General features: G+C 53.3%; 1 protein-coding gene and 1 non-coding gene across 2 annotated transcripts in view; one reads left to right on the plus strand and one right to left on the minus strand.

The window, feature by feature from the left end:
* Positions 1–289: 289 nt before the first annotated feature.
* LRFN2 (leucine rich repeat and fibronectin type III domain containing 2) overlaps positions 290–27,822 on the minus strand; it is a 43,697-nt gene continuing 16,164 nt past the window's right edge. Inside the window, exon 2 of the mRNA XM_069562630.1 lies at positions 290–2,201. Within this exon, the coding sequence (XP_069418731.1) occupies positions 1,238–2,201 (964 nt within the window). The 3' untranslated portion in view covers positions 290–1,237. The remainder of the gene's footprint in view (positions 2,202–27,822) is intronic.
* Positions 17,551–17,657, plus strand: LOC138426136 (U6 spliceosomal RNA). Its single transcript, XR_011251558.1, has one exon. It is a non-coding gene; the product is annotated as a U6 spliceosomal RNA (small nuclear RNA).

The raw sequence follows: 27,822 nt of genomic DNA on the forward strand, positions 1-27,822 counted from the left end.
TCAAGAACAAACAAAGGACAGGCTCTAGACACAGAAATGCCCTAGCCACGGTGAACACTTGGTAACGGACTTCAGACACCACCCCCAAGAGGCACGTGGCCTTAGGCCCTGACTTGGTCACTAACTCACTATGTGGCCTTGGGCAGGTCTCGTGGACTCTGGAGGAAAGGAGAGAGAAGGTTAAGGGTGAAATGATCGCAAACACCTCTTCGAGCTTCAAAATCCTGCAACTCATTTAGTCGTGAAGAGTCCTTAGTCCTTTGAACTGGAAGGGAGTTGGAGATTTGGTACGCTCTCAGTATTTTATGAATTAGAAGCCTGAGGTTCCACAGAGAAAGGGTCTTGCCTGAAACCCAGACTCGCAGCTTTGGACTCTGTGTCCAGTGCTCCTTCTGCTCCTTTGGATCCACTCCCCTGAAGAGAAAACCTCTTGGCAAGCCCCTCCCAACCATGATCCGCCCCACATCCCAGCTTCCCTTAAAAGAAGCAAAAATCCCAAAGCACCTCCATAAGTTAACATACCTTATACCCATGGGTCTCATAAAACCCTTCTCCCTCTCCCTCATGCAGAGTCCTGGAAATTACCCTTCTGGTTTAAGCTGATGTGCTAGGTGTGGGGCGTCGTGTTTGAGAAGCAAAGGAAGTTGGGCCAGTGATGAGGGGTTCACGCAACCTCCCTGACTGTGGGGACTTGGGAGTAATGAGGGGGTCTAGGCGGAGGACTTCAATCTTCCCCCAAACAAACGTGCCGCCCAAATCATTCCCTGCTTTGCTCAGCTGGCAGCGATTGCCCACCACCTGCTGGGACCTGCTTTTGTGTGTGGCATAAATTCTCCATTATCTGTGTCACTGAAGAGGAGGAGTCTGGGACATGGAAGAAATAAATTAAGAAACAAAAACAACACTGGAACCATCCGCAACCCAAAGCCGCTTGCTTATAGGCTACATTTGTGATTAGAAGGGCAGGAGCCCTGCCTTTCCAAACACTCAGGGCTCAGTCTGACATGTGAGCGATCGAGTCCGCTTTCCCTGAGCACACCCCGACGGGTGGTGGGGGACGGGCCTGGGAAGGTGTGTGTGGGTGGCGTAGTGGGGTGGGGGGAGGCCGTTGACAGGGAGACAAAATGGTCCCTGGATGTAAACATCACCATGGAAACTCCACAAAGACTTGTGGGTAAAGATGCTCCCCCTTCTCCTACCCTGGCAGGGTGGGAGGGAGGAGGCCCACCCCCCAGGCCTACACCGTGCTCTCCATCACCCACTCAGAGCTGCCAAAAGTTCCTCGGGCCCCCACCAGGCCACTCTCCTCAAAGGGCAAGAGCATGCCGTTTACAGAGAGGCTGCGCTTTGTCCAGATGTTCGAGACCCTCCGTGGGGGGCTGTAGCCACTGGGGGCGACCCCGCCCGCAGCCGCGGCTGCAAAGTCCCCCATGTCGAAGGAGTGGCTGCGTTTGGCCTTGCCCTCCAGGGGCAAGGGGAGCAGGCTCCTGGCCCTGGCCGCGGGCGGCCCCAGCAGTGGCTCTCGGTCTGAGGGGTGGCCCTTGGCCGACGTCCCAGACCCCCTCCCGCCTGGAGTCCTGGAGTCCAGCAGCTCCTCCTTTCTCTGACTTTTGAGGTCCAAGGAGGCGAAGGCCCCCATGAGGCGGTCAAGGTTGGGCTTGGGGCGGGGGGCGGGGGGCGGGAGCCTCCAGAGGCCCCGTCCCAGCCCCTCCCCAATGCCCAGGGAGCTGGAGGAAGAGGAGTCGCTGCCTCGCGCCAAGCTGGCACTGAAGTCCACGAGCTCGTTGCGCACCACCACCTTGGGCGGTCCGGGCACGGGGGCCCCACTGGGCACACTGCCCAGAGCAGGCGGCTGGGCCCCGTTGGTCTGAGAGTGCACGTTGGTGACGGCAGCTGTGGGCTTCCCCGCGCCCTCCTGGTTGCAGACCCTGTAGCGCACCATGAGGATGACGATGAAGACCAGCAGCGTGGCCACGATGATGCCGCCGATGACCAGGATCATGGTGCCGCCCAGGATCTGGCTGTGCATGGACTGGCACTGCGGGTAGTCGGCCTTGGTGAAGAACTGGGCGCAGCCCACGATGTTGGTGGCCGTGAGCGTGGTGGCCGTGTCGTCCCACATGGCCAGCACGCACAGGTCGTAGCCAGTCCCGGACACAAGGTTGTTGACCACAAAGGCCTTGTTGGAGGCTGGGATCATCCTGGGAGGTGGAGGGGATAGGTCCAGAGCGGGAGGGATGGTGAGGAACAGTAGGGTGATGAGGGGACAGGGGCAGAAGCAGAAGAGAGAGGGTGACAGAGAGGAGCCATGGAGAGGGAGAGAGCCACAGGCGCAGAGAACGAGGCAAGGAGGAGAGGTGATAGGTGGAGAGGCAGGAAAAGGCAGAGAGGGCGAGACAGAGAGGAAGGGGCCCCAGGCAAGAGAACAGAGGTGGGGGGAAGAGAGAGGAAGATTCCGGACCAGGGGGTGGATGTGTCAGAGCCAGGCGCACAGAGAAAGAGTCGTCGGCAGCCGGGCGTGCAAAGCACCCCGGAAGGCGTGTAAATAAATCGATGATGAGTGTAGCCAAGAAGGGAATGGAACAGCCGGTAGTCGACAGTGGAAAGCGGTTAGAGTTGGAGGTTCGGAGACCAGAGCGGAGAGATTCAAGGGAGAGCAGGGAGAGGAGGCGTGGGGGAGGGGCGGGGGGGAGGCAGAGAGATTAAAGATGTGAAGCAGCAGCAGTTAAAGAAAAGGGACTCCCCGCCTCCCCGCTTCTGCCTGGAGCGCTTCCAACAGCCCCTCAGTCTCTGGGCCGTGGGGGTGAGGTCAGGTCAGCCGTGGCCGCCCAGCCCGAGGGCTGCCTCCACCCGCTGTCTGTCCTGGGAGATTCCCCAGCAATGACTGAGCCCCGTTCCGAGCTGAGCTTAGTCCCAGACAAGGTCCTATCCTCAGGGGCCAAGGCCATTCTCCTCTCCAGATGGCTTTCTCATGTCTCAGGAGGGACAACTTCACTGCTGCAGACTGGTTGGGGTGGGTGGGGGTCTAGGCAGAAGGAAACTGGAGGTGCGAAGAGGGGTGTTGCTTGGAGGGGAAGGGCAGGGTGCAACGTTGAAGACTGGGAAGAACTCTGCTTCCCAGAGGGAAGGGAGCGGTCCTCCATCACTGCCATAGCAGGCCAGGGGCATCCAAAGACACCCCGGGTAGTATCACTGGTTGGGGAGGCCTCGACGGCTCCCTCCACCTTAAGGTAGGGTCAGAGAGGGCAGCAATTTCCCCACACTGGGGCCAGACCACCCTAGCCTCGGCCCTTCCAGCATGCCTTCTGGTGGGAGTTCCTAGAAACGACGCCTGTCTCATCCCACACACACTCTTGCAGAAATACTCACCTCGGCCGAAAGGAGCCACGTTTCCCTGCAGCCTCCCCCACCGCCCCCCAGCCCCCCCAACTCCCAAAGAGCCCAGTGTGCTTCTGTCCCCTGCTACTCCAGTGCCATCTGTGCCCGTCAACGGCTCACACCCAGGGCCCGGCAGCGTAATTGAGACCTCAAACATGAAATACTGGAGCCTGAAGACTTCCACCTGGGAACCGCGCACGGAGGCTGGGACTGACAGGCAGGTATTGATGTCCCGTCAGTGGGCAGCCCTGGAGGCTCCTGCCTCCCGCCTCACTCTCGGCCCCTCTAGGCTGCTAGGGAAGCCACAAGAGGAAATTGAGTCCTCTGCCCCATGCCCACTTCCATCCTATAGCTACAGTGTGTGGGGCAGAAGAGGTGAGTGGAGGAGTTGGGGGCCTGGACCCAGCAAAGGCACTGCACCCGGCCCCTTAGATCTATCTGTTCCACCTGTGCATCACGGCAATCCTGGGCCCTCAGATCACAGGGGACTGGCCGAGGCTCAGAGAGGTTAAGTGATTTGCCTGAGGTCACACAGCTGGGACTGCCAGGATGAGGTAGCTGGGGCTTTGACACTAGCTTCTAGATCCACAGCCTGGCCTTATTCCTTTCCACAAATGAGGATGATTTTCTTCATCTGAGTGAAAACCCTGCCCCGGCCTGTTGCAGATCAGCCAGCCCCTTCCATGGAGCAGCTCAGCTCACTGAGGCTCACGCTCCTCCACAAACAGAACCTCGGTTCTCCTGGGCCCACTGCTGTGCAGAGTCCACTTCCTTCCACCTCAGGGTAGTGATGTGAGTGTCGTGAGTTGGAGTGGCAGGAGCTATGCACACCCAGAATGGTGCAATAGTAGGGTGTGTGCTTAGTCGCTTCAGTTGTGTCCAGCTCTTTGCAACCCTATGGACTGTAGCTTGCCAGGCTCCTCTGTCCTTGGGGTTTCTCCAGGCAAGAAGACTGGAGTGGGTTGCATGCCCTCCTCCAGGGGTCTTCCTCACCCAGGGGTTGAACCCGTGTCTCTCAGTCTCACGCACTGGCAGGCAGGTGCTTTACCACTAGCGCCCCGGGAAACCCAACAAAGGTGGAGCAAATGCTCCAAGGCAAGTGTGTTCAGGCTCTGCTTTAGCAACCCCATGTCTATCAATCAACTCGCTTAGCCCTACGGCGACTCTCTGAAGCAGCTGCCGTCGTGGTCTTTTTTCTGCAGAGGTGTTAGGCAAACGTAACATGGCAGGGTCGGCATTCAAACCCAGGCAGTCCAGCTCCTGTCCACTCTGACCCACCTCATTCGGCCACCTCTCTGGGTCACGAGCAATAAACGAACATATCCCTTCAGGGAGGGGATGGGTTGGCTGGTTTATTGAACCTCTGGTATGTGACAAGGGTTTTCACACTCAGTATTGTGTTTAAACCTCACCACAATCCCGGGACACAGGAGAGGGACTCATAGCCTAGACATCATCTCAGTATTTAGGCGTCTTATCCTGGAAGCAGACCCGGCTATTACTACTACTACTACTATGACGACGAAGAGTAGCCAACATTGAGGGCTTCCTCTGTGCCAGAATCACTAAGAGGATTAACTCATTTAATCCAACAATTGTTGGGAGGTCATTATTATTGCTGTTTTACATGTAAGAACCTGAGGCACAGAAAGGTTAAGCTACCTGCCTGAGAGTGCCCAGCTAGTAAGTGGCAGAGCTGGGATCCGAACCAGACAGTCTGGCCCCAGAGCCTCCGCTCCTAATCGCTATACCTTGCTGCCTCACAGCCCTTGTCTTCCTGCCCTCCCTGGGGTGACATTGTGTGGACCCTGCCTGGCCTCTCCCCATCCCCCTTGCTTCCCGAGTCAGGGAAGATCATGATGAGATGAAGCTGCAACTGGGCTGCTGTTAAGGGAGGTGTTATAGGGTGAGGCTGATCCTTAGCAAGCAGCTGGCACCGGGGATGAAGGGTCAGGCTGGGGAAATCCTTGCACTGTAAATGGTCCATCAGAAGCAAGGCCAGATAGAAAAGCCTGCTTCCCAGGATTAAGAGCAGAAAAGCAGCTCTTGTTTTCTCTGGGGGGTTGGGGGGTGGGGGTGGGGGGTGTGCGTGCGTGCGTGTGTGTGTGTGTGTGTGGACTTAACAGGAAAACTAGAACCAGCTGGCTCAAGCCACCTTGGAAGTCAAGCTTTGCTTTGCTGACAGTAATAACCAGCGTTCACCAAGTGCTAACCTTGTGCTGGGCAGTTTACATGCAGTACCTCATTCAGCCTCCTGACAATGATAAGCTATCATTCCCACTTAGGAAAGGAGGAAGCTAAACAGTTTTCACTTTTCCTTGGGGGAATGGAGCTGAGACCAGATTTGGATCCGGGATTCAGAGCCCAGTTCTTAATCACAAGCAAGACTGCTCCCCACTCCAGGCAGGGAAAGGACGGCCTGCACGAGCCAGTCATGTGAGTCAGGCACTATTCAAACTCTAGCGACAAAACCAACCTCATTTCCTGCCCATGCGGCCATGCTCACCCCATTTTGTTCCTGGCTGCTGACTGCCCCTAGGCTGGATCTGGGGAGCCTGGATCCCTCTTTGAGATGGACTGGGACCTGGTGCCCTTCACTGCAGTACTTGCACCTGGACAAACGTCTCCTCGAGCGACAGAATATAAAGAAGATTCCCTTCTCCAGGGGATCTTCCTGACCCAGGGATCGAACTGGGGTCTCCCACATTGCAGGCAGATTCTTTATCATCTGAGCCACCAGGGAAGCCCTACAAAGAAGCTGCTGCTGCTGCTGCTGCTAAGTCGCTTCAGTTGTGTCTGACTCTGTGCGACCCCATAGATGGCAGCCCACCAGGCTCCCCCATCCCTGAGAGTCTCCAGGCAAGAACACTGCAGTGGGTTGCCATTTCCTTCCTCAATGCATGAAAGTGAAAAGTGAAAGTGACGTCACTCAGTCGTGTCTGACTCCTAGTGACCCCATGGACTGCAGCCCACCAGGCTCCTCCGTCCATGGGATTTTCCAGGCAAGAGTACTAGAGTGGGGTGCCATTGCCTTCTCCAACAAAGAAGCTACAAGGGACTGAAAGTAACTGCGTGCATGCGCAGTTGGGGCAAATGATGACCAACAAGCTACAAAAAGGCCAAAACCCAACTGCCACTTCTGATGCGCTGGAAGCAAAACAGGGTCCTGTGCATGATCTCTGCACGCAGCACCAACACAGGGGTGGGCAGACCACCCAAGCCACCCCTTGAGCCTGACCCACCAATCTGTCCCACGCTCGTCCCATTTAAGGGACCAACTCAACCCCCCTCCCCCCACAGGGGGTGAATAAGGGCACCGGTACTTGTTTCTGCTTTCTCATGCTGCAGCAGGAGCCCCAGTGAGGCCTTGCCTGAATTTCTCATCTGGCCCTTAGCAATTTCCATTGATTAAAGAGCACAAGAACTCAGGCTATTAACAACTTCACTCCTACCCACACCCTACTAGCACTCTGGCTGGGAGGCTGTACCTTCCGAACCTCTCCCTCTTTCCATCACCACACTCATGCTTTTGCTTGGGCCTCACCATTTCTGGTCTGGATGGATGCAGAGTGTTCTCCAAACTGGCCTCTCCACCTCTGGCTGTGCTTCCTTGAAGTCTGTGCTCAGCACCATCATCTCCAGAGTGCTCCAGCTAAAGCACAACTCTGGACGTGTCCCCTGGCCGCTGAAACAGTCTTCAAGGGCTAATCATGACCTACAAGGGATGTCCAGGGTCCTGAGCTGGGCTCCCAATCCAGACTTCCCATCCCGTCCTTGTCCTTCCACTCACACACCCTCATCCTAGCCCACGTTCTTAAAACAACCCAGAATCAGTCAGGCCTTGCGGTGCAGAGGGTGCACTCACAGAGCAATGGGATGATAAAGGACCACTTGTAAAGGGGCTCATTACAAAGACGTGGACATAGGATGGGGGCCCACAGTGCACAGGCAGTGACCCAGGGCTAGTCGCAGCCAAGCTGTTTCCACATTCAGGAAGCAGACTCCCACAGGTCGGCACTACTCAGAGGGCGGTCCACAGGTGGTGGTCGTTCATGAGCTGTTTGCTCCTGGTCCATGATCAGACAGCACAGACATTGAGAGTAAGCTTTAAGAACGTTTTACAGCCATTTAGCACTGGTTGTGACTCCTAAATGAGTGACCATTCTTTTTCTGATAAAGTGTTTCTATGATAGTCTTACAAAAGCACTGGTCTGCAAAAAAGAAAGCTGGTCGTTCACCACAAATGCCTTGAGAAGCACTGACCTGGGCAGAGCAGGGTGCCTCCGCCTTGGCACTGCTGACACGTGGGCGATGAGCCCTGGTGGTGGGTCTGTCCTGTGTACTGTATGTGTTTATTAGCAGCATCCCTGGGCTCTACCCGCTGGATGCCAGTAGCCCCCGTCCCCAGTTATGACAACCAACGATGTCTCCAGACATCACCATGTGGGGACAAAATCACCGCCTGCTGAGACACATTAGTCTAGAAAACTCGGTTGAGGGACAGAGACAACCAGTGGGAACTGTACAGGGTGAGGACCAGACAAACAGGTGCCCCAGCCTCAAGCCTCTTCCCTCTTCCCAGGCTTCTGCTACTGCTCCCTAGGACCGAACCCAGCTGAAAGCCAGAGTTCATGGGTGCACACTGGCCAGCCCTTCAGGGCACACAGCAGTGGGCAGGATGGGCAAATGGATCTGGAGAGGCAAGAAAAGGGGAAAAAAAAGATGTCTGGCACAACGATTGGGTCACAGCCCTCTCTATGAAAGACTCATCCTGAAATCCTGATAGATTTCTTTCCGTCACATAAGCTGGCGACATCTCTTTTAGTAGAAAACATACATTGCTATTTTAAGTTGCTCCAAAGTGTTAAATTTAATTAAGCTCATACGCTCTAAAGCACAATTTAAAACTGCCACCCCAAGCGCTTACCCAGGAAAAACAAAACAAGCGTTCAGTGGCTGCTTCTGAGCTGTTTTTCCTCCTTTTTTTCCCCCTATTAATATTCTTTTGGTATTTGTTTATTCGGTTTAACACTAGCAAATAAATCTACAGCTGATTTCTACAGTTGATAGCAGAGGTTTCAGAAGAAATCACACAGGAGCATATTGGTTACTCTCTCATAGTGGTTATCATTCTCATACTGGTTATTCTGTCTTCCCTTCACCTGCCCTCTCCTGAATGACGAGGAACTACATTTCCCAGACTCCCTTGCCTGTTCCCAAGCTCCTTTGCCTGCCAGGTAGAGTTGGCCAATGGAGGCCCTAGCAGGTAGGAGGAGGGGAGAGCCAGGTATTTCTTCCTCTTTTTCTGCTTCAAGTGGTATCTGCTTGTCAGCTCCTGAGCCTCCTCTGTGATCCCACCTTCAGGGGTTCTAGCTCCTGCCAGATAGACCTGGATCTTAGGCTCTGATCAAACCATCTCCTCCGTGTACCTGAAGTCCTGGGGTGGGGTGGGTGGTGGCAGTGGCTTCCGGCTGTAGCTAATCTCTGTGATGCTGACCCCTCAGCAATTCCATCACCTGGAACCCAACCCCAGTACCAGATTCCGTCTTAGATCTAGAGTGTTCATTTTTTCCAGACTGAATCCTAGGTGACACAAGAACATACACTTTACATGACAAGAAGGAAAAGACTGTTTTTTCCTTGCATTTCTGGAGAAAACTGTCCTTACTTCATGTCAGCGGCATCACATCTATCTAGTAGAACTCCAGCTGAAGGAAGCGTTTTGCCACCTTCTCGGAATCACTCATCACTCCCCAAATCTACCACCTGGCACTTTTGCACAGAGCGGACCACCATCCTGGAAATCACTTGTGTTTTCCCACCTGGTGACCTCGTCTTTCGAGGCCCGACTCAGCGTCACCTCTGACCCCACCTCTGCTCTCTGCTCCCACAGCCCCTCCTGCCTTCCTCCAATAGAGCCCTTCTCCACGGAGGCCTGTGAATCCCTGGAGGACATGGGCTGTGTCTTCATCTTTGTATCTCTGCTGCCAATCATAGTATCTGGCCTTGAGTCCCTGCTGAGTAAATATTTACCCTGTGGTTGAGCAGTCAATGAAAGAGTGCTTTGCTAAATGTTAAGGCCTGTACAAATTTGAGGGATTCTTAGTTAAATATAATATGATGGCTGGTGACTCTCAGACACTGGCTGGTCCTAAGGAAATCTTCCTGGAAAGGCATTTTTCTACATCTTTTAAGGGCCCCCCTGACAATCTTTATGAACTTGCATGTAGATACGTGTTGGACTGTGTGAGTGTAAGTGAATGTGTGTGTGTGTGTGTGTGTGTGTGTGTGAAAAGATGTGTGGGGGACATGACTGTGTGTCTATCATTTGAAAGTTGACTGCCTGAGTATTTGTGAGTGTGTGTGTGTGTTTGTGTGTGTGTGTGTGTAGGTGTTCACATACAAATGGTACACAAAGGTTCTGGTTCCATACAGTGTTGGTCCCTGCTATGTCCCTCTTCTACGCAGCTTCCTCAGTGCCCCAGAGACTCCACATGTCCCCCAGTACTTCTGAAGGGGCCCCCCCACATGGCCTCTCCCAGAGACGCTGCAGCCCAAGTCCACTCTTCCCCAGCTGCTGCCTTTAAAGCTGCTAGCAGCTCTACTACCATTAAAGCTATGCCATTCCTGGAGCATCTGGGAATGGGGGTGAGAGAGGCTCTTAGAGGCCACCTGAGCCTGGGGGCAAAGCCTGTGAGCGGACCACCGACAACGACTGCCCCGCTTTCGTGGGCTCACTCCAGGCCGCACTCCCCAGACACCTGTGCCCTGGGCGCTGTCCAGGTGGTGAGTTCTGGTAAAGGGGACACGGCAACAGCAGTGTGCATACCTCTGGGCCAGGCCAGGAAAGAGGGGGAGTCCCTGCTCCATTCTCCCTGGACCTGGGTGCAGTGAGCAGCCTTGGCCCACCCGAGGAAACCTGGTGCCCAACTCTGCATGTGAGGAAGGCCTCCTGACAAACCCGGGAGACTGCCCTGGACCCCCAGGAGAGCAAACCATCAAACTCCCCCGTGCTTGAGCCTTTTGCGTTTGCCTCCATTCGCCCCCAGGAGCTGGCCTCTCCTGACTAATGCAGCCCCCTGCAGATATGATGAGGTGACCCTGAGGAGTTCATTATGTGTAGGCGTGTGACAGAGAAAAAGAGAGGGGGTGAGTGTGTATGGGGGGGCGGGTGACTGAAGGGGAACGTGTGTGTTTGTGTAAGAGGAAGCAGTCGGTGCTGGTGTCTACACAAGAAATGCAATTCTTGCCTTCCTGGAGTTGGGAGCAGACACCACGTCTTTCACCCCAGCCTCCATCCCCTCAGCACGTTGAGGTGCTCCCCCTTCTCTCTCCTCCCCCTCCCCTCCCCCATCAGCGATGCATCGGCCTCCCGCTGAGCCCCGGCACTAATTTGGAGACCACATCAAGCTGCCCCCACTCCACTTCGCTGGCTCTGCACCCTCATTACTGGCTCTTCACAGAATCACCAGCCTGCCAAGCTCCCTGGCCGGCCATGACATCTCAGGGCACATGAAAGGGCCTCATTAAACCAAGGCAAGCAGCCTGGCTCCCCGGCCTCTCCCTCTAGCTGCCAGTCCCAAAGGGGCTGGTTGGCTTCCCTGCACAGCTGCAAGGGAGCAGAACCCCTGTGGCTGGGTCTATCTGGCATATGATTTATTGAGTACATACTGCACCCAGCACGTGATAGGCAAGGTCTCTCTGTTTCTGCACACTGACTCTGTGAGTAGGAATAATTATCCCCACACTACAGATGAAGAAACTGAGGCTCAGGCAGATCAGTCACCTGCTCAAGTTCACACAGCCAGAAGGCTGCTGAGCCAGCTTTGTAAGCCAGGGCTGCCAAGGCCACCCAGCATGATCTTCCTGGTACCGCATTATTACCTTGAATTGAACTGGGCAGAATCAGCTCATAGCAGAAGCAAATCTCAGTGTCTAGCTAACTGTTTGACAGCAAGTAAAACACAAAAACACAAACGTATATTACTACAATGGTGGCTGACATTTATGGAACACTTACTATATGCCAACCAGTGTTCTGAGCACTCTACCTATATTAACTGATTTAATCCCCACAGCAACTCTTATGAGGGAGGTACTATTATTACCCTCATTTTACAGAAGAAGAAATCAAGGCTCAGAGGAGTTAAATGATCCGCTCAACAGAGAAAACATTTGTGCCTGGCTGAGATTTGAACCCAGCACTCTCAATCAATGTTCTTGATAACCCTGAAGTACCTTTCATAATAATGCTCCCCATTTTAGAGATGAGAATTAACTGAATCGACCTGAAGCCACAGAGCTAATTAGAGACGAGCGTTCCATGAGTGGTAAGTGTTGTCCTACTGCTTCTGAAAGCTTCTGGGAGGCCGGAAGGAAATGAGGGGGCTTCCTGGTTCTCTGTGGGCAGTTTTCCCATAGAGGGAGCCGCCGCCAGTGCAAAGGCCCCGAGGCAGGGACAGTGAGAAGACCGATTTGGCCAAAACAGAGTGAAGGAAAGGGAGAGTGGTGGGAAATGAAGTCACCAAATTAGCAGCCAGGAGCTGGGTGCTGGAGGCCTTGTCTCGTGTGCCAGCTCCAACGATCAGACAAGCACTGGTGTTGAGAAGAATCCTGAGGCTGTGTTCAAACTCAGCAGGACAGACTGCTGTGGGTCTGGAAGGACCTGTCTTTTGTATTTGTTGTTTCTGGTCTCGGGATCAGAGAGCAATTAGAGAGAAGGACTGTAATTACCAGTATGTATCACAGAGCCCCCTCTTCTGGTGCTCGCCTTCCCTGAGTGATAACAGGGGCAGGCCTGTGGCTCCTCCTCAGAACAGGATTCCCGTAGAGCCTGCTCGACTCCGTGAGGGCTCCGAGAATCAAGAGCCTCTCATTAGCTTCTGAGAAGGGCCAGGGGCCAGGCTCGGTCACTGCCCCACAGCCGCTGCCCCTCCTGAGAACACGGGGGCTCAGCTGGGTGCCTGAGGCACTCTGTCTTATTGGCGATGATTTTGCCCATCAGGAAGTAAAGCAGCCACATTCAACAGGAGTGAGATTCTGAGGCAGAGAACCCCAATATCCATTCCCGCAGCCCTGAGGACAGCAGGCGGGGCTGGGGATCAAAACTCCCGGTTGCAGCGGCCTCAGATGACCTCCCTGGCTCCCCACCCCCACCTCTCCTCTACAAACAGCCAGTGCATCTGGTTAAAGCCCAGGTCAGGTCAAGTCCTTCCTCTGCCCAATGCCCCCAGTGAGGCCTGTCTCACCTAGTCAGAGTCTCACGTGCCCCACAGGCCCTTTGTGATCTCCTCTCACCCCTCCCAGTTCGCCTCATCCTACTCAACCCACCCACTCTGCACCAGTCACCTGGCCTCCCTGCTACCCCTCAGACTTGCCAAGGGTGCTCTTGCCACAGGGCCTTTGCACTGCCTGTTGCCCTTACCCGGATGCTCCTCCTCCGGGCGTCACACACACCCTGCCCCGTCTCCTTCAGCTCTGCTCCGATGTCACCTCCTCTAACTGCCCTATTTAGCATCGCCGGCTTCCCCATCTCTACCTTGCCCCCTGCAAGCCCCTTACTCTGTCTTTTCCCACTGCATTTTTATGGCCTGACAGACACTATCATTTGCCTATTTACTAGGCTTCCTGTTAAGTATCTCCCTCTCTCTCCTTCCACTAGAATCTCAGTTCAGGGTTAAGATCAGGGTTTTCTGTCTCCTTTGCTTCCTGATATTTCCTCAGCATCTCAAACAATACTTGGCACATAGTAGGCCCTCAGAAACATTTTGAATGAAGTAGATGTTCTGTATTGGCACTTCCCAATACAGTAGCTGGGCTTCCCAGGCGGCTCAGTTGGTAAAGAATCCACCTGTAATGTAGGAGGGTGGGGAAGATCCCCTGAAGAAGGAAATGGCAACCCACTCCAGTATTCTTGCCTGGAAAATCCCGCGGACAGAGGAGCCTGGAGGGCGACAGTCCACGGAGTCACAAAGAGTCAGACACGACTGAGTGACTAACAAATAAAATAAATACAATGCAGTAGCTATACGTGGCTTTTTAAATTTAACTTCAAACTAATTTAAATGAAATTTAAAATTCAGTTCCTCCGTCACACTGGGCATATTTCAAGGGCTCAACAGTCGCAAGTGGCCAGTGTCTGCCACACTAGACAGTGCAGCTGGGAAGCAGCCCACCATCTCAGAGTTCACCTCAGCAAGGCTCTTACTATGCCCCTCTCCAGCAGGTGGTAGGAATCCTGCCATCTCCCATGTGAGCCCTGGCATTCCCAAAAACGTGGGCCCAGCACACAGACACCCTCCAAACAAGGACCATTGATCCTGTAGGCTTCAATCCAGGCGTCCGAGCTTTCTGTCTTCCTTGGAAGAAAAGTTATGACCAACCTAGATAGCATATTCAAAAGCAGAGACATTACTTTGCTGACTAAGGTCCGTCTAGCCAAGGCTATGGTTTTTCCTGTGGTCATGTATGGATGTGAGAGTTGGACTGTGAAGAAGGCTGAGGGCCGAAGAATTGATGCTTTTGAACTGCGGTGTTGGAGAAGACTCTTGAGAGTCCCTTGGACTGCAAGGAGATCCAACCAGTCCGTTCTGAAGGAGATCAACCCTGGGATTTCTTTGGAAGGAATGATGCTAAAGCTGAAACTCTAGTACTTTGGCCACCTCATGCGAAGAGTTGACTCATTGGAAAAGACTCTGATGCTGGGAGGGATTGGGGGCAGGAGGAGAAGGGGACGACAGAGGATGAGATGGCTGGATGGCATCACGGACTCGATGGGCGTGAGTCTGAGTGAACTCCGGGAGTTGGTGATGGACAGGGAGGCCTGGTGTGCTGCGATTCATGGGGTTGCAAAGAGTCGGACACCACTCAGCGACTGAACTGAACTGAACTGAGGCCTTCTCTCCGTGACTCTGGAGAGTTTCAGCCCTTCTTTTCAGCTCTTCCAGCTTCCCTTGGATCCTGGGACTTCTAGGTTCCCTGGAGTCTCTCTGGGGCTCCCCCAGGCCTGACTCAAGCTTGTCGCCCCTCCCCCACAGTGCTCTGACTCTTTGCCTGTCACTCAGCCTGTGGTCCAGCCCCTTTCCAAGCAGCCTCCCTTTACCCACAGTCCACAGGCTGGGCCAGCCCCAGGCCAAACCAGAGAGGCTTTAGGCCCTCTGGTCCCCATCGCTATAGCGCGTGCCTGCATTCCCGCTTTTCATCTACCAGCTATCCTTAGACTTCTGCTGTGTCTCTGTTAAGAAAAGTCCCTGATGAATCCAATCACTATTATGACTGTCACCCTTCTCAGGAGTAGACACCTTTAGAAAGAGAGGTGGTCGAGGGCCATGGAGACCCTGGAGACAGACAGATGCTGGGTGAACACACTGCTTCTGCCCCTTCGTAGCTGAAATCACCTCCTGGTTCTTTACCTTTCTGGGCCTATTTTCCTAGAAATATCCTATTTCCGTAAAATGAGGCATTTATAATCTCCGCTCTATGGGGATGTTATAAAGTTTAAGTGAGTCATGATTCATGAGGAACCTGGATCAGTGTCTGGCACACAGAAAGAGCCACTGGAGGGTTTGTTATATAAAAGACTGGGTGATGCTGAGCTAAAAGTAACGTTTATCTCTGACAGTGGAAATCCAGGCCTCAAGGATTCGTGGCTGGCAAATCTCTTGCAAGCATCTCATGGGAGATGTGGGAGGTGCCTGGATCCTGGCTGGGCCGACAGGAGGCCTCGTGGCTTCAGCAACATGTCTCCCCCTACCCCGTCCCCTCTGCTCTGGCCGCATGTGACTCCGAAAGTCTTTTTCAGATGACACGTGGTGACAGCGTTTGCTCAGCCCTGGCTGAGTGATTGCAGAGATTACTGGAAAGTAAACCAAAGGGAGCCAAGTCCCAGCACACTGCCTCTTCACCCACCTCCCCAGAGTCAGGACTTACCTGATGGCAGATGAGGATCTGACCTGGGGAGGCCCTGCCTTTGCTCCCTGACCCAGCACTTGTGACAGACCTAGCTATCTGCCAAGGGTTTGGGAAACCACCAGCCTCCACGTTCGGCTGAGACCACAGTGTCAGGGCAGGAATTCCTCCCTGTTCCATGGCATCCCTTCATCGAGAGGGTAAAGCCAAGAGGTCAGCGTGTGAGCCTGGGGCTGGACCCCCAGGGTTCCAAGCCCAGTGCCACCACTCACCTGCTCTGTGACCTTGGGCAAGCCACTTAACCTCTTTGTAAGGGGGGACAGAGAATAGAGCCTCCCTCACTGGATTGCTATCAGGATGAAATGAGCCAGTGCCTACAATTGAAACTGTGTCCCTGGTCCATCATGAGCTTAGAGGATGCTAACAGTTCTGACTGAGGGGGGTCATCTGGTCCCAACGAGGCCAGGGATGAATCCACAGCCTGAGGTTAGATTAAATACTAGCTGGGGAGGCAGGCACACAGTCCCACTCTAGGCCCCCTGGCCGAGCTCTGGCGGCCGGACTCTGCACTGGCCCAGCCAGCCCTCCGGCCCAGCCCTCCGGCCCAGCCCGTCTCCGGTTGACCCGCCACGATGCTGCAGCTCCTTCTGGTCCTCCCTCTGCCACCTCCACTCAGAGATCACAGGAAGGGTGGGCCGAGGGGGCCGTCGACCCCTCTGGCTATTGGCCCTCCACTCACACACTTCCACGGACACACCAGACAGCCCCGCCTCCAGCTTCACACAACTCTGAGCAGCTCAGAATTCCTGCTCTCGCTGCTGAGGTCTGACAGTTGCTGCTTGGTCCCACCGGCCCCAGCTCAACCCCATGGGGACACCCACGGGACAAGGCGTTTCTTTCTTGAACATATGTTGGCACTTCCCAAGTTGTGCAGCCGCTCTCTCACCCCGCCTTGTGTTTCCACTTCTCCGGAATGAACATTTCTATCCCTCCCCACCATCTCCTCGGGACTCGCTCTCCAGCTTGCACCCCAGCTCCGCCCCTCTGATCACACACCCATCTATCTTTGGCCCTTCTCTCTGCATGTATGAGTGTCGGGGGTGGGTTTGAACTCTGAGAAAAGCATCACTTTCCCCCAAGTAGACCCTACTTTTCCTGAGGCCCTCCCCACCCCAAGACAACACTCTGTTCGGAAAGTGGCATCGCACCCACAGCTCACCCGGAGCAGGCGGCTAATGGAAATGCCCTGAGATTCCCCACATTTAAGCCATACTGCTCCCATCCTGCTCCCTGAAGTCACGTCTCTACCACTGTTGGCTGAGCCCACCCAGGCAAGGCCCCCTGCCCACACCAGGCCTCTCTCTCTCTATCCTTCTCTCTCTCTGTCTCTCTTCATCCGAGTTTCTGTGGATGTGGGTCTTTTCTCTGCATTTAACTGTCCTTAGCTTCCAGCCCCCAAGGATTGGGTCAGCACAATACAAAATGCAAAGCGCTAGTCACTCTGTCGTGTCTGACCCTTTGCGACCTCATGGACTGCAGCCCACCAGGCTCCTCTGTCCATGGGATTCTCCAGGCAAGAATACAGGAGCGGGTAGCCATTCCCTTCTCCAGGGGATCTTCCCGACCCAGGAATTGAACCCGGGTCACCTGCTCGCAGGTAGATTCCTTATCGTCTGAGTCACCAGGTCAGCACATCGCAGGGAAAAAAAAAAACTGTGGGCTTTGGAACCTGGCAGAAATCTCTCTTTGAAGGCTAGTTCTGCCCCCGACCAACAGTGTAACTCAGAGTCACTTTTTCCCCTCTTTCTGAACCTCAGTTTGCTCAATGAGAAATGGGGACAGCAGTATCAACCTCCTGCAGTGAGTGTGAGACATGATGTGTGCTGGGGAAAACACTACTGCCCCTCCTCTCCTTCCCAGGGCCACTTGGTACCCCAATGACGATGACGACGGCGATGATCATTGCCATTTATCTCCTCAAGGAGCTGAGAAAAACTTGCTCAGTAACAATTCATCACTTACAGAAGAAACACAGAAGGTGTCAGACCAATTATACCTCGTTGTAAACACAGGAGTGAACAAAATGAAGATTCCCCACCAGCCGCCTCCAAACACACTAGAACAGCCAGCAGACGCCAAGTCAGTGCCACCCAGGGATGTACCTGATCAGACAACCCTGCCCAGCCAGCAGATCTGTGATTTCCCAGGGGCACTGCGCAGAGGCAAAGTCACCTGTGGCACCAACTCCTTAAAAATGTCATGACGGTGCTTGCTTCCGCTACACATATACTTGAATTGGAACGATGCAGAAGAGATTAGGATGATCCTTGCACAAGGATGACACGCAAATTCGTGACACATTCCGCATTTCTATGAAACGCTGACACATGTCACAGCTTGGGCGAATCTTGAGGACATAATGCTGAGTGAAATAAGCCAGACACAGAAGACAAATATTGCGTGTCTCCCCTTACAGGAGGTACCTAGAATGGTCAAATTCATAGACGGACAGTAGAAGAATGTTTGCTAGGGGCTGGGGGAGGAGGGAATGGGGAGTTAGCATCAGATGGGTACAGAGTTTCAGTTTAGGATGATGGAAAAGTGAAGATGGATGATGGTGATGGTTCTACAACAATGCAAATATACTTAAGGTTCTTGCACTACAGACTTAAAAATGGTTACAATGGTACATTTTTATGTTATGTATATTTCAGCACAGTAACAAAGTGGCCAAAAAGATGCTTGTTGCCTTTTGCTTGCTTACTTGCTAAGTTGCTTCAGTCCTGTCCGACTCTGTGCGACCCCATAGATGGCAGCCCACCAGGCTCCCCCTTTCCTGGGATTCTCCGAGCAAGAATACTGGAGTGGGTTGCCATTTCCTTCTCCAATGCATGAAAGTGAAAAGTGAAAAGTGAAGTCGTGTCCGACTCTTAGTGACCCCATGGACTGCAGCCCACCAGGCTCCTCTGTCCGTGGGATTTTCCAGGCAAGAGTACTGGAGTGGGCTGCCATTGCCATTGTAATCCCCTCCCTCTATCAGATCAGAAGCGTCTTGCAAAAGGGAACTGTATCACTCCCCAGGTTAAGTCTGTGCTAGGGTGAAAAAAGCTTATTGACCATGCAATGTAGGTAAGTCACTTCACATCTCTAAGTCTCCCTCAGTTTTCTTGCCTACAAAATGGGTTAATAGCATGGATCCTACAGTATCTTTGTGAAACTTAAACACAATAGTATTTGTTAAGTACTGAGTACAGTGCTCAAGATATGTTTGTGCAATAAAAAGCAGCCATCCGTAGGAATTAACACATTTTAAATTAACGCTTCAACAAAATTTTTCTAAAATAGCAGTAATCAGTATTATCTTTAGTAACTTGGCAATAAATCTTTCTCTGTGCTGTTTCTTAGAGATCTCAGAGTTTACTGGGGAAGAAAAAGCAGTCATGATGATACTTGGATTTGGTGCCTGAAGATCGAGTTCAAACCCTGGCCCTGACAGCTACTAGCTGAGTGAGACTAGGAGATTGTTGGGAAAACCTACCAAGCGCCTATCTGCGTGTGGTAAAGTGCTTGCAAAGGTGAGGTGTCATTTTTTTTTAAATGAGGACCCTCAACAGCTCTGCATGGATAAGGAACTGAGAAACTGACAGGTTCTCCAAGTTACAGGCCTGAGGCTGGACCCCGCAACCGAGGGGATTGCTCGACTTCTGGCTCACTGAGCTGCAGGGCCATCATGCTCGCCGCCTTACCCCACAGAGAGAGGTCCTTTCAGCTGGTGGTCTCATGGAGCCCGCTCAGCACTTCTCCGGCCTGCGCTTCTGCTGATCCTGCCCTGGACATCTCTGCCTCTAACAAGCAGGCTGACCGGGAAGGCATGACTCAGGGTAGGGAAAAAACTTCTGTGGGCAATGGGGAGGCCACTCTGTCCAGTGGATGGAGAAGCAGAACCGTCCACACCCACCAAATATTCTCCAGTCCAGCTGGAGGGACAGGCTCCAACCCTGGCTCTCTCATGGACTTGCTGTGTGACCTTGGGCAAGTCACCTTCCTTCTCTGTGTCCCAGTGTCCAATTCTGACATCTAGAACTCCACGAGAATATCACTGGGAGAGGGGTGATGGTAGCGAGGGAGAGGCAGGGGGAGGGAAGGCCAGGCACAGCCATCAAAGGGCTGTGGGAGTTCGGGCACCGGGTCCCCAATTCTGAATGGGATTTGACATCAGAGAGACCCGGGCTCTGGGCTTCAGTCCTGACTCACATCTTACTGGCTTCATAATCTTTACCCAGTGTTTAACTTCCCAGAGCTTAGTCGTCTTGATTGTAAAAGCAGTCTACAAAGCTAATCTGCAGAGTTGTATGAGAATTAGAAATAAAGTAAGGAAGGCGCTGACATGCGATATATACTCTAGTGAATGCTTACTTTATCATCTATCCATTTATCATCTGTTTATCTATCATATCTATCTATTTGTCTTCTACCTATCACCCAACTAGCTATCATCATAGTTTCTATAGAGAGCATGAACACCATCCAACCCACCCACCTCCCAGTAGGACCTCTTGCAGCGGTGAAGGTGAACTGCCTGGGGTCACTGGTGGGGTGTCTGGGGGTTGGTGCCCCTGCGCTGAATGGGAAGATCAACTTCGCTGTGGGACTTCCTCACGAGCTGGGAGTTTTCAGGTGAGGCTGGCCTGGGCCTAGCCATGCATCCTCATGGTTTTAACTGGGAACAACTAAAAGTGGTATTCGTATCTTCCCCTCCCTCCCCCCCTCCCCCAGCCTGGGTCTCTGATCTCAGCAGGGAAGTAATCCTGTGAGCACAGCACAGACAGGTCTGGAGCTTCCTGGGAGTCTCTCCAGCGCTGTTTATTGGGGGTGCACAGGTCCGAGGCCCCAGGCTCACTTTCTCCCTCTCCTGGTCGGGCCGGGGAGGGGCCCTGCTGCAGCTGCAGCGGGGGCGAGGCTGGTGAGCCGCCTGCTACTCTCCCAGCCACACAGGCGGGATGGAGGGTGAAGCCCGGCAGGGCAGCTGCATGTGTGTCCACTGACTGGTGCACAGGTGTGTCGGTGTGTTGGGTGTGCATGTCTACTGACTAGGGTTGAAGCCTCATTAGTGCGTGAGGAGATGAGAGTGCTGGCTTGAGGCTGTCAGGGAACGTGAACATTTCGATGAGACAAGCATTTGAACAAGCCACAGCGTGGGGAAAACATGCTCCAAGCGTCTGCAAGGCTCCACGTGGTCTGGCCCCATGACCTCCCTGCCCCGTCTCCTCGACCCTGCACCCCCCCCCCAGCTCCCTCTATGGCAGCCACCCTGGCTCCCCAGACATGCTCCACCCTTGAGGCCTCACGCTGGCTGTTCCCTCTGCCTGAAATGCCCTTCCTGCAGACCCCTGCTTGACTCACCTCCTTCAAGTCGTTGACACATGTCACCTTCTCAGAGAGGCCCGCCCAGCCCCCTTATTTAATATTGCCATCCGCCAACACCCCTCCCCAGCCCCGTGCCCCTTACCCTGCTCTGTGGATGGATTCTTCTGGGCAGAGCACTGACTGCTCCCCGCACGTCTATAACCTGTCCATTCATCCTGCTTGTTGCCGGTTTCCCCATGAGGCTGAGGATCTCTGGGTGTTCTGTTTGCTGACTGCATCCAGAGCACCCAGAACAGTAACATTTATTTTATGGCGTATTTGCCTCTGTTGCTCATCTGTAACATGAGGACCGTAACAGAAGCTATGCACTCTGAAGAGCTGTTGGACAAGGGAAATGAATGAACTACCTAAAAGCACCGATAACAGTGCTTGGCACAGAGCTCAGGCTGGCTGTGACCACTACACTCCGTCACAGCCTGGGAGATGGAATCGAGTGAATGATCCGCGCGAGGGTGAAGGTGCTTAATGCACACTTATCGCCTCACTCCCCCTCCACCCCTGGAAAACTCCCAGGAAGGAAAATTCCCTGACATTCTCCAGTCATGGAACCCATAGTTTTGGACCCCTTTTGGGTTAGGAACCTAATTATCAGTAAATTTACTATCTGTTTGGGTTTTTTTTGGTTGTCATTGTTTGTTTGTTTGTTTGTTTGTTTTAATCAAGGGAGGAAGCGAGCCAGACCCCAGCCCACCCCACCCCAGGCTGCACGGCTCTGGGGTCCTACCAGTATTTAATAGCATGTGACCAGCAAGCGCGTCCTCTGATGGGCGTGAGAGCAGCCTGGACCGCACAGCACCTGAGCCCCCTGGAGGCAGGTGCCCAGATTCATCTCCCAGCCTGTAGCCCCCACTAGGCTGGATGGCCTGAGGCAAGCCCCACCCCCGATCTGAGTCACCACTATTCCCTGGTGAGAGGTAGCGATTAGACTTTCGGTGAAGTCTTCCCAGACTCATCTGTTCATCTGACTTTCACGGGGCATCTATCTGTCGTGTGCCAGTGCCGCTGCCGGGGGTCCAGCCATGGGCATGAGACACAAGTCCCCACCCCATGGAGCTGACCCTCCGGGCAGGGAGAAGGCAGACAGGAAGTGATGAACACAACTGGTAAATCACATAATATGTTACAAAGGGGAGTGTGCTATGGGAAAAAAGAAAAAGCATAGCAGGTTAAAAGAAGGTGAAAGGGCTGGGGGCTGGTAGGGAGGGTAGACTCAGCTCCATGTGGGCTGGTCAGGGGTATTTAGAGGTGGCACTTGAGGCAAGGGACATCTTACACTCCACAAGCCTATGAATCGCAGGGGTCTTGGCACCACTCTATTCCGTTAGGGTCCCCTGGAGTCCCCATCTCTTCTTTCCCGTCCTTCTCTGAGTATACTGAGCCCCAGCTCACCCAGTGGGTGATGATGGGGCCAGAAGACAGATCAGCCAAGTCCCCAGCGGCAGTGAGTGATTTAGCACAGTCTTTATTCACACTCTGATATTTCACGGCTCCCGTGGCTCTGCCGGAATAAATATGACCTTTTATTCTTCACTTTGCTTAAGACTCAAGGTCAACAGCCCAGCTGTGATCTATTGGCTGTTCCCTCCACTGCCTTCTGTGAGCCAGGGAGCCCCAGGGCTGTCAGAGACTCGCGGCGCCCCTCCCCGCCCCGCAACCCCCTGGCCCTCGGCGCAAGGCCTGGGCCTTGCTTGGCCGAGGAGGCAGCGGCCACGGTGGCTCCGGGGATGACGGCTCACACAGGGCAGAGACCGAGCCATGAGTCTCCCTCCTCTCCCTGGAGCACCCCAGTCGCCTGGGCTGGACTCACGACGTGGGTTTCATTTCAGCCCTGGGAGGAGGCAGCCGTGGTTCAAAGGGCAAGCCACACATTAGAACGCCCAGGGTATGGTCATCAGGTTTTTTTTTTTTAGCATAAAGGAGTAAAAAGCCTGCCTGCCTCAGGTGGAACCCTCCAGGCCCTTCAGGCAGCTGAGGCCTCTTGCTCTCAAAGAAGCCTGGCTTTGCTCACCAGACACCACCAGGACTGCCTGGAAGTTCTTCCCCATGTCTTAACTGAGACCCCTCCCTGAAGCAGCCCCCTCTCCTGCCTCTCCTCTAGGTTCCTCCTTATGCGTGCATGGGGTGGTCTGGTCTGGTTCAGACTCCCCCTGTTTCCTCCTGGTGCTTCTGAGTGACCTGGGTTTGCTAATAGACCAGGTGGCTGGGAAGGAGAAGCTAGACTGTCTGGAAAGGAAATGTGGTCACCAACCTCTATTCTGAACACACCACCTGTGACCCCGAGACACTTGCCTTGCTCCTCTCCATCCTAACTCATGTCCTGGGAAGGAAAGGAAGGGTCAGGAGCTCTCTGGAGCACAGCCAACCTAGACTTGAATTCTGGCTCTGCCACTTTCAAGCTGGGAGACCTTAGGTGGCTTACTTACCCTCTCTGATCCCAGAGATTCCTACCCTGTTAAGCTGTCTTAGGTGTAACAGCTGCCTCCCAGGGGTGGTGCACATGCTCGGTATCCTGAGAAGCACACAGCAAGCACTCAGATGCTAAGTATGTATTATCAAGGCCTTGAGGTGTAGGCTCCGGAGTCAAATCCCAGGTGGGACACCTTGACCTCTTCGGGCCTCAGTTTTCTCATCAGGATCATAATAGCACCTTCTTCATTGGGATGTTGCAAGAATTAAATGAGTTAATAAATAAACTTAGACAAGTACCTGGCACGTAACCAATTCTCAGAAAGGTAGGTTCTCACTCTCACAGTCATGGCTGGAGAAGAGACCGTCCACAACCACTTGGTACTTTTGACCTAACCCCCACCAACCGACTTTGTGACTTATAATTCCACTCACCACTGACCGGAGCAACCAGGGCTATCCTGGCGGCTCAGATGGTAAAGAATCCGCCTGCAATACAGGAGACATGGGTTCCATCCTGGGTCAGGAAGATCCCCTGCAGAAGGGCATGGCTCCCCACTCCAGTATTCTTGCCTGGAGAATCCCATGGACAGAGGGAGCCTGGCAGGCTACAGTCCATGGGGTTGCAGAGTTGGACATGTCTAAGTGACCAAGCACACACACACATATGACCCTCAACCAAGCCCATACAAGGACTTGCAACATAAAAACGTATGTAAAACACGAGGAGTAAATTTTTAAAAGTTTTATGGTGATCAAAAGTCATTAAGAAGGCTTGAACTCGAGGACCCCAGGATGTTTGTTGTGATGTCCAAACACTGACCTCACTTATAATGCCCACATACCAACCAGGTGGCCACACATCCCTGGGGCCACTTCATCCTGGGAAGAACCCAGGGAGGAGGGGGTGTGGGGGCTTCAGAACGTGTGACGGGAGTGGCTTTGTAGGCCACCTTGTCTGTGTGGGAGTTGGATCAGAGGAGACCAGGGGGCCTGAGGCTGCCTTCAGATGCGGGGGGCCCTGGCCCATGAGGAACTGCCCCAGTCCACTCTGCTCTGGTCAGGCCGCATCCAGTTTCTGGATCCCACACATGCAGGAGGGCACGGCCTGACATGCATCTGAAGCAGGGGACACACCCCACGTCCGTCCTTCCTCCAGGAACAAACATGGCAGTCCTTTACCTGCAGTCCTGCCCACATTTCTTCACTGATTGAGCTCCTACTTGACCTTCTGGGTCACCTCCTCCAGGAAGCCTTCTCTGACCTCCCCAGGATCTGCTCTTGCCAAGCCTCACACAGCTTATCACAGCTATGGTATCTGAATCAGTGACTACACAAGTACACAGTCCTTTAATGCCTCCCTCCCTGGGAAATATGAGCTGCAGAAGGGTGAAGGTATCCTGTGCCCAGTTGTCTTCCCCACGAGTGGCTCAGACCTGGCATCATAAGCAGCAGATGAAAACCTCTAGAATGACTAAAAGTGGAAGGCAGCAGGGAGGGAGGATCTTGAATTTGAAAAAACAAATAGTACTAGGTGAACCAGGAGAATTATCTGCAAAAATTAAATATTGTGGAAGAAGAATGAGTTTTATGCCTGATGAGGATGAAGACAGAATCTAAGGCTAGGTGGCAGAGAAAGGTGAAGTTTGGGGCCTGTAAGGGGAAAAAAAAGAAAAAAAAAAAAAACAAAAAAAACCCCTCTCAACTTAAAGGCACCCAGCGGTGGTCTGGGCTCTTGAATAAAAAGGAGGGCGGGTTCTTGTGTCTGGAAGTTATCCCCCATGTGGGGCAAGTCAGCATTCCAAGAAGGTGGTAGGGGTGGGGGTGATGGGTAGGAAGGGTGGTGGGCATTGTAAGGATTGGTGAAGAAATGAGAAGGCAGGCCTGGATGACCTTGAACTGTCCCCTTTTCACTCTGGACTTTTGTCAGTCTATGGGAGTAGCAAGAACTATGCCCATTTTAAAGACAGAAGAACAGAGCCACAAAAGAGTTTTAAAGAACGAATAACCAAATTAGTCCCAAGACCTTGACTTCCCTCCCTCTCCCTGAACTCTCTCAAGCCCTTAGCAATATGTCCACACAACGCAACTGGGCCTCGAGGTTTCCTAACAACCCCTTCCTGACTCTCCCTGCCGCCTCCTGCTAGACCCTCCACTGTGGCCTGTTATGTCTGTATCCTCTCTGTCAGTCCCAGAGGAAACCGCCTGAGTGAGTGTCTCCCATGACAGATGGAAAGAAACACACCTCTAACGGTGCAATGTCAGACCTCCTGATCTTACATGAAGGCAGTATTTCTGGGTGGGATTCTATTCCTAGGCCCCCTCTAGGAAAGATGAAGGACAATGGGGGGACTCCTTTCCTGACCTCAGGAGGGCGGGCTCCACCCACTCACTTTTGCCGCAGGACAGAAGCTTCTTTCCAGCCTCCCTGCCAGAGGGAAAGGACTGCGGAGCACCGGCCTAGCCAACCTGGGAATTTTCAAAGCCTCCCTGTTCCACACAGACCTTTCTTTGATCAACAATCAAAGCTTGAGGGAAAAGCAGCCTTTGGAAGCAGCCCTTGGCAATGGCTCACACGCAGTGGCATTCTGACGGGTGGTAAAAATATCTCTCTGGTGTTCAGTGCCGGCTGTTGCCACCGTCGCAGTTTCCAAGATCCTGTCTCCATGCCCAGGGCCTCAGCGGCCTCCCCAGCTGTCCACACACACACACACCCCAGGAGCCAGAACACAGGTCACCCAGCCCCTGACCACCGGCCACCCTCAAACCCATAAGGGCAGCCCCAATCGCTGCGGCCAGGCACCAGCAAAAATGCTCTTAAAAGCCACTGGAGAGGGAGATTTAGTCTCAGAAATACTGCAGCACATGCCTAATGAGCTAATTAAACAGGAACATAAATAATTACTCCCCTATCAGAGTGAGAGGACTTGGGGGGAGAGGGCGGGATGCTGACTGGAGGAGTTGCGGGAGAGATGGGTGAGCTGTGATGCTCTGGAGGGGGAGATGGGAAACTCCTCTCTCCGCCGTGCCTGTGGGCTGGGCCTCGGGGAGGTTCCCGGGCCAGGCAGACGCAGCTCCAAGGATTCTGCAGAAAACTCATCACAAGATGCCATTTTGTCTCCTTCCTGAGTATTTCCTGCTCACTCACATCCCCACACCCTGACCTCCCTCCCACTATCATAACAAGCCAGGAGGGGAAATTTCAGTGGGAGGGGTCCTTCTCCCACTTTATGGATACAGGCATTAAGGAGCAGGAGGGTCCAACAGCCACGGTGTACCTGGTCTCCCTGCCTCCGCCCCTGCCCGCTGTGGTCTCCAGATTCTGTAGTCAGCCAGAATTGTCTTTCTTAATCGCATCATGCCACTCTCCTGTGCTCATCCCTGCAATGACTCTCGTCTCATCCCACATAAAGCCCAAGGCCTCACCATGGCCTGTGAGGCCCTACCCGATCCAGCTGCATCCAGTTCTCTGACCTCACTCACTGTCACTCTCCCTCCAGACGCAGGGGAGTCTGGCTGCGTCTCCCAACAGGACAAGGACATCCTACCCCAGGGCCTTTGTCGTTGCTCTTTCTCTCACTGCATTCCGGTCCCCGCTCCAATATCACTTTTTAGAAAGGCCATCTCTGGCCACCCATATAAAACAGCGCTCCCCAGTGCATCCTTACACTACTTATTTCTTTTCCTAGTGCACATTTAAAATTTTTCTTCCCTCTCCTCCATAAGAACGTAAGCTCCTTGTAGACCAAGGCTTTGCCTATTTTGTTCTAACCCTATGGTCTTGAGTAGATTCTACCCCAAAGCGTGCACTCAACAAATATCTACTGGTTGAATAAATAAAAAACCTAGATACCGAGAGTCAAAGTGCAGTTTGTGCCTAGACCATCCGGTTCCAAATCAGTTTTTCCGTCACAGGTCGTTTCTCCCCTCAGAGCTTGACACTGGCTCCCCACGGCCAGAAGGAGAAAGCCTGAAGTCAGGACAGCTACAAAAATCTAGCTTCACCACCTCCAAGCTGGGAAATCTCATAAGTCGCAATGCCTTCCTATCCCTCAGAGTCTTCATCCGTCAAATGGCAATGCCATAGGCTTAAAGTACCATGTAAGAGAGTTAAATACACAGCCCATCTTTAAAACAATACCTGGAATGTAGTTCAGCTCAGTTCAGTTGCTCAGTCATGTCTGACTCTTTGCAACCCCATTTATCACAGCACGGAATGTAGGTAGGGCTCAGTAAATACAGCTACTCTGTGTGACACTCCAGGCCACCCACAGTCTACCCTCTTCCATTCTCTCTGAACAAACCTCCTATTGTTTCCATAGACCAGAGGGTATCAAAAAGTGGCCCCGGATGGACAGCATCAGCACCACTGGGAGAATACATTAGAATTGTAGATTCTCAGACCCCACTCCAGACCGAATGGGTCAGAAACCCAGGGGGGTAGGGCCCTGCATCGCTGTGCTAACAGTGCTAAGTTTGGTGGGTGATTCTGATGTGTGCTCAAGTTTGAGACCCACTGCACTAGAGATCGGAGAAGGCAATGGCACCCCACTCCAGTACTCTTGCCTGGAAAATCCCATGGACAGAGGAACCTGGTAGGCTCCAGTCCATGGGGTGGCTAAGAGTCAGGCACGACTGAGCGACTTCACTTTTACTTTTCAATTTCATGGACTGGAGAAGGAAATGGCAACCCATTCCAGTGTT

This window comes from Ovis canadensis, chromosome 20, assembly GCF_042477335.2.
Source record: "Ovis canadensis isolate MfBH-ARS-UI-01 breed Bighorn chromosome 20, ARS-UI_OviCan_v2, whole genome shotgun sequence".
Classification (NCBI taxonomy): domain Eukaryota; kingdom Metazoa; phylum Chordata; class Mammalia; order Artiodactyla; family Bovidae; genus Ovis; species Ovis canadensis.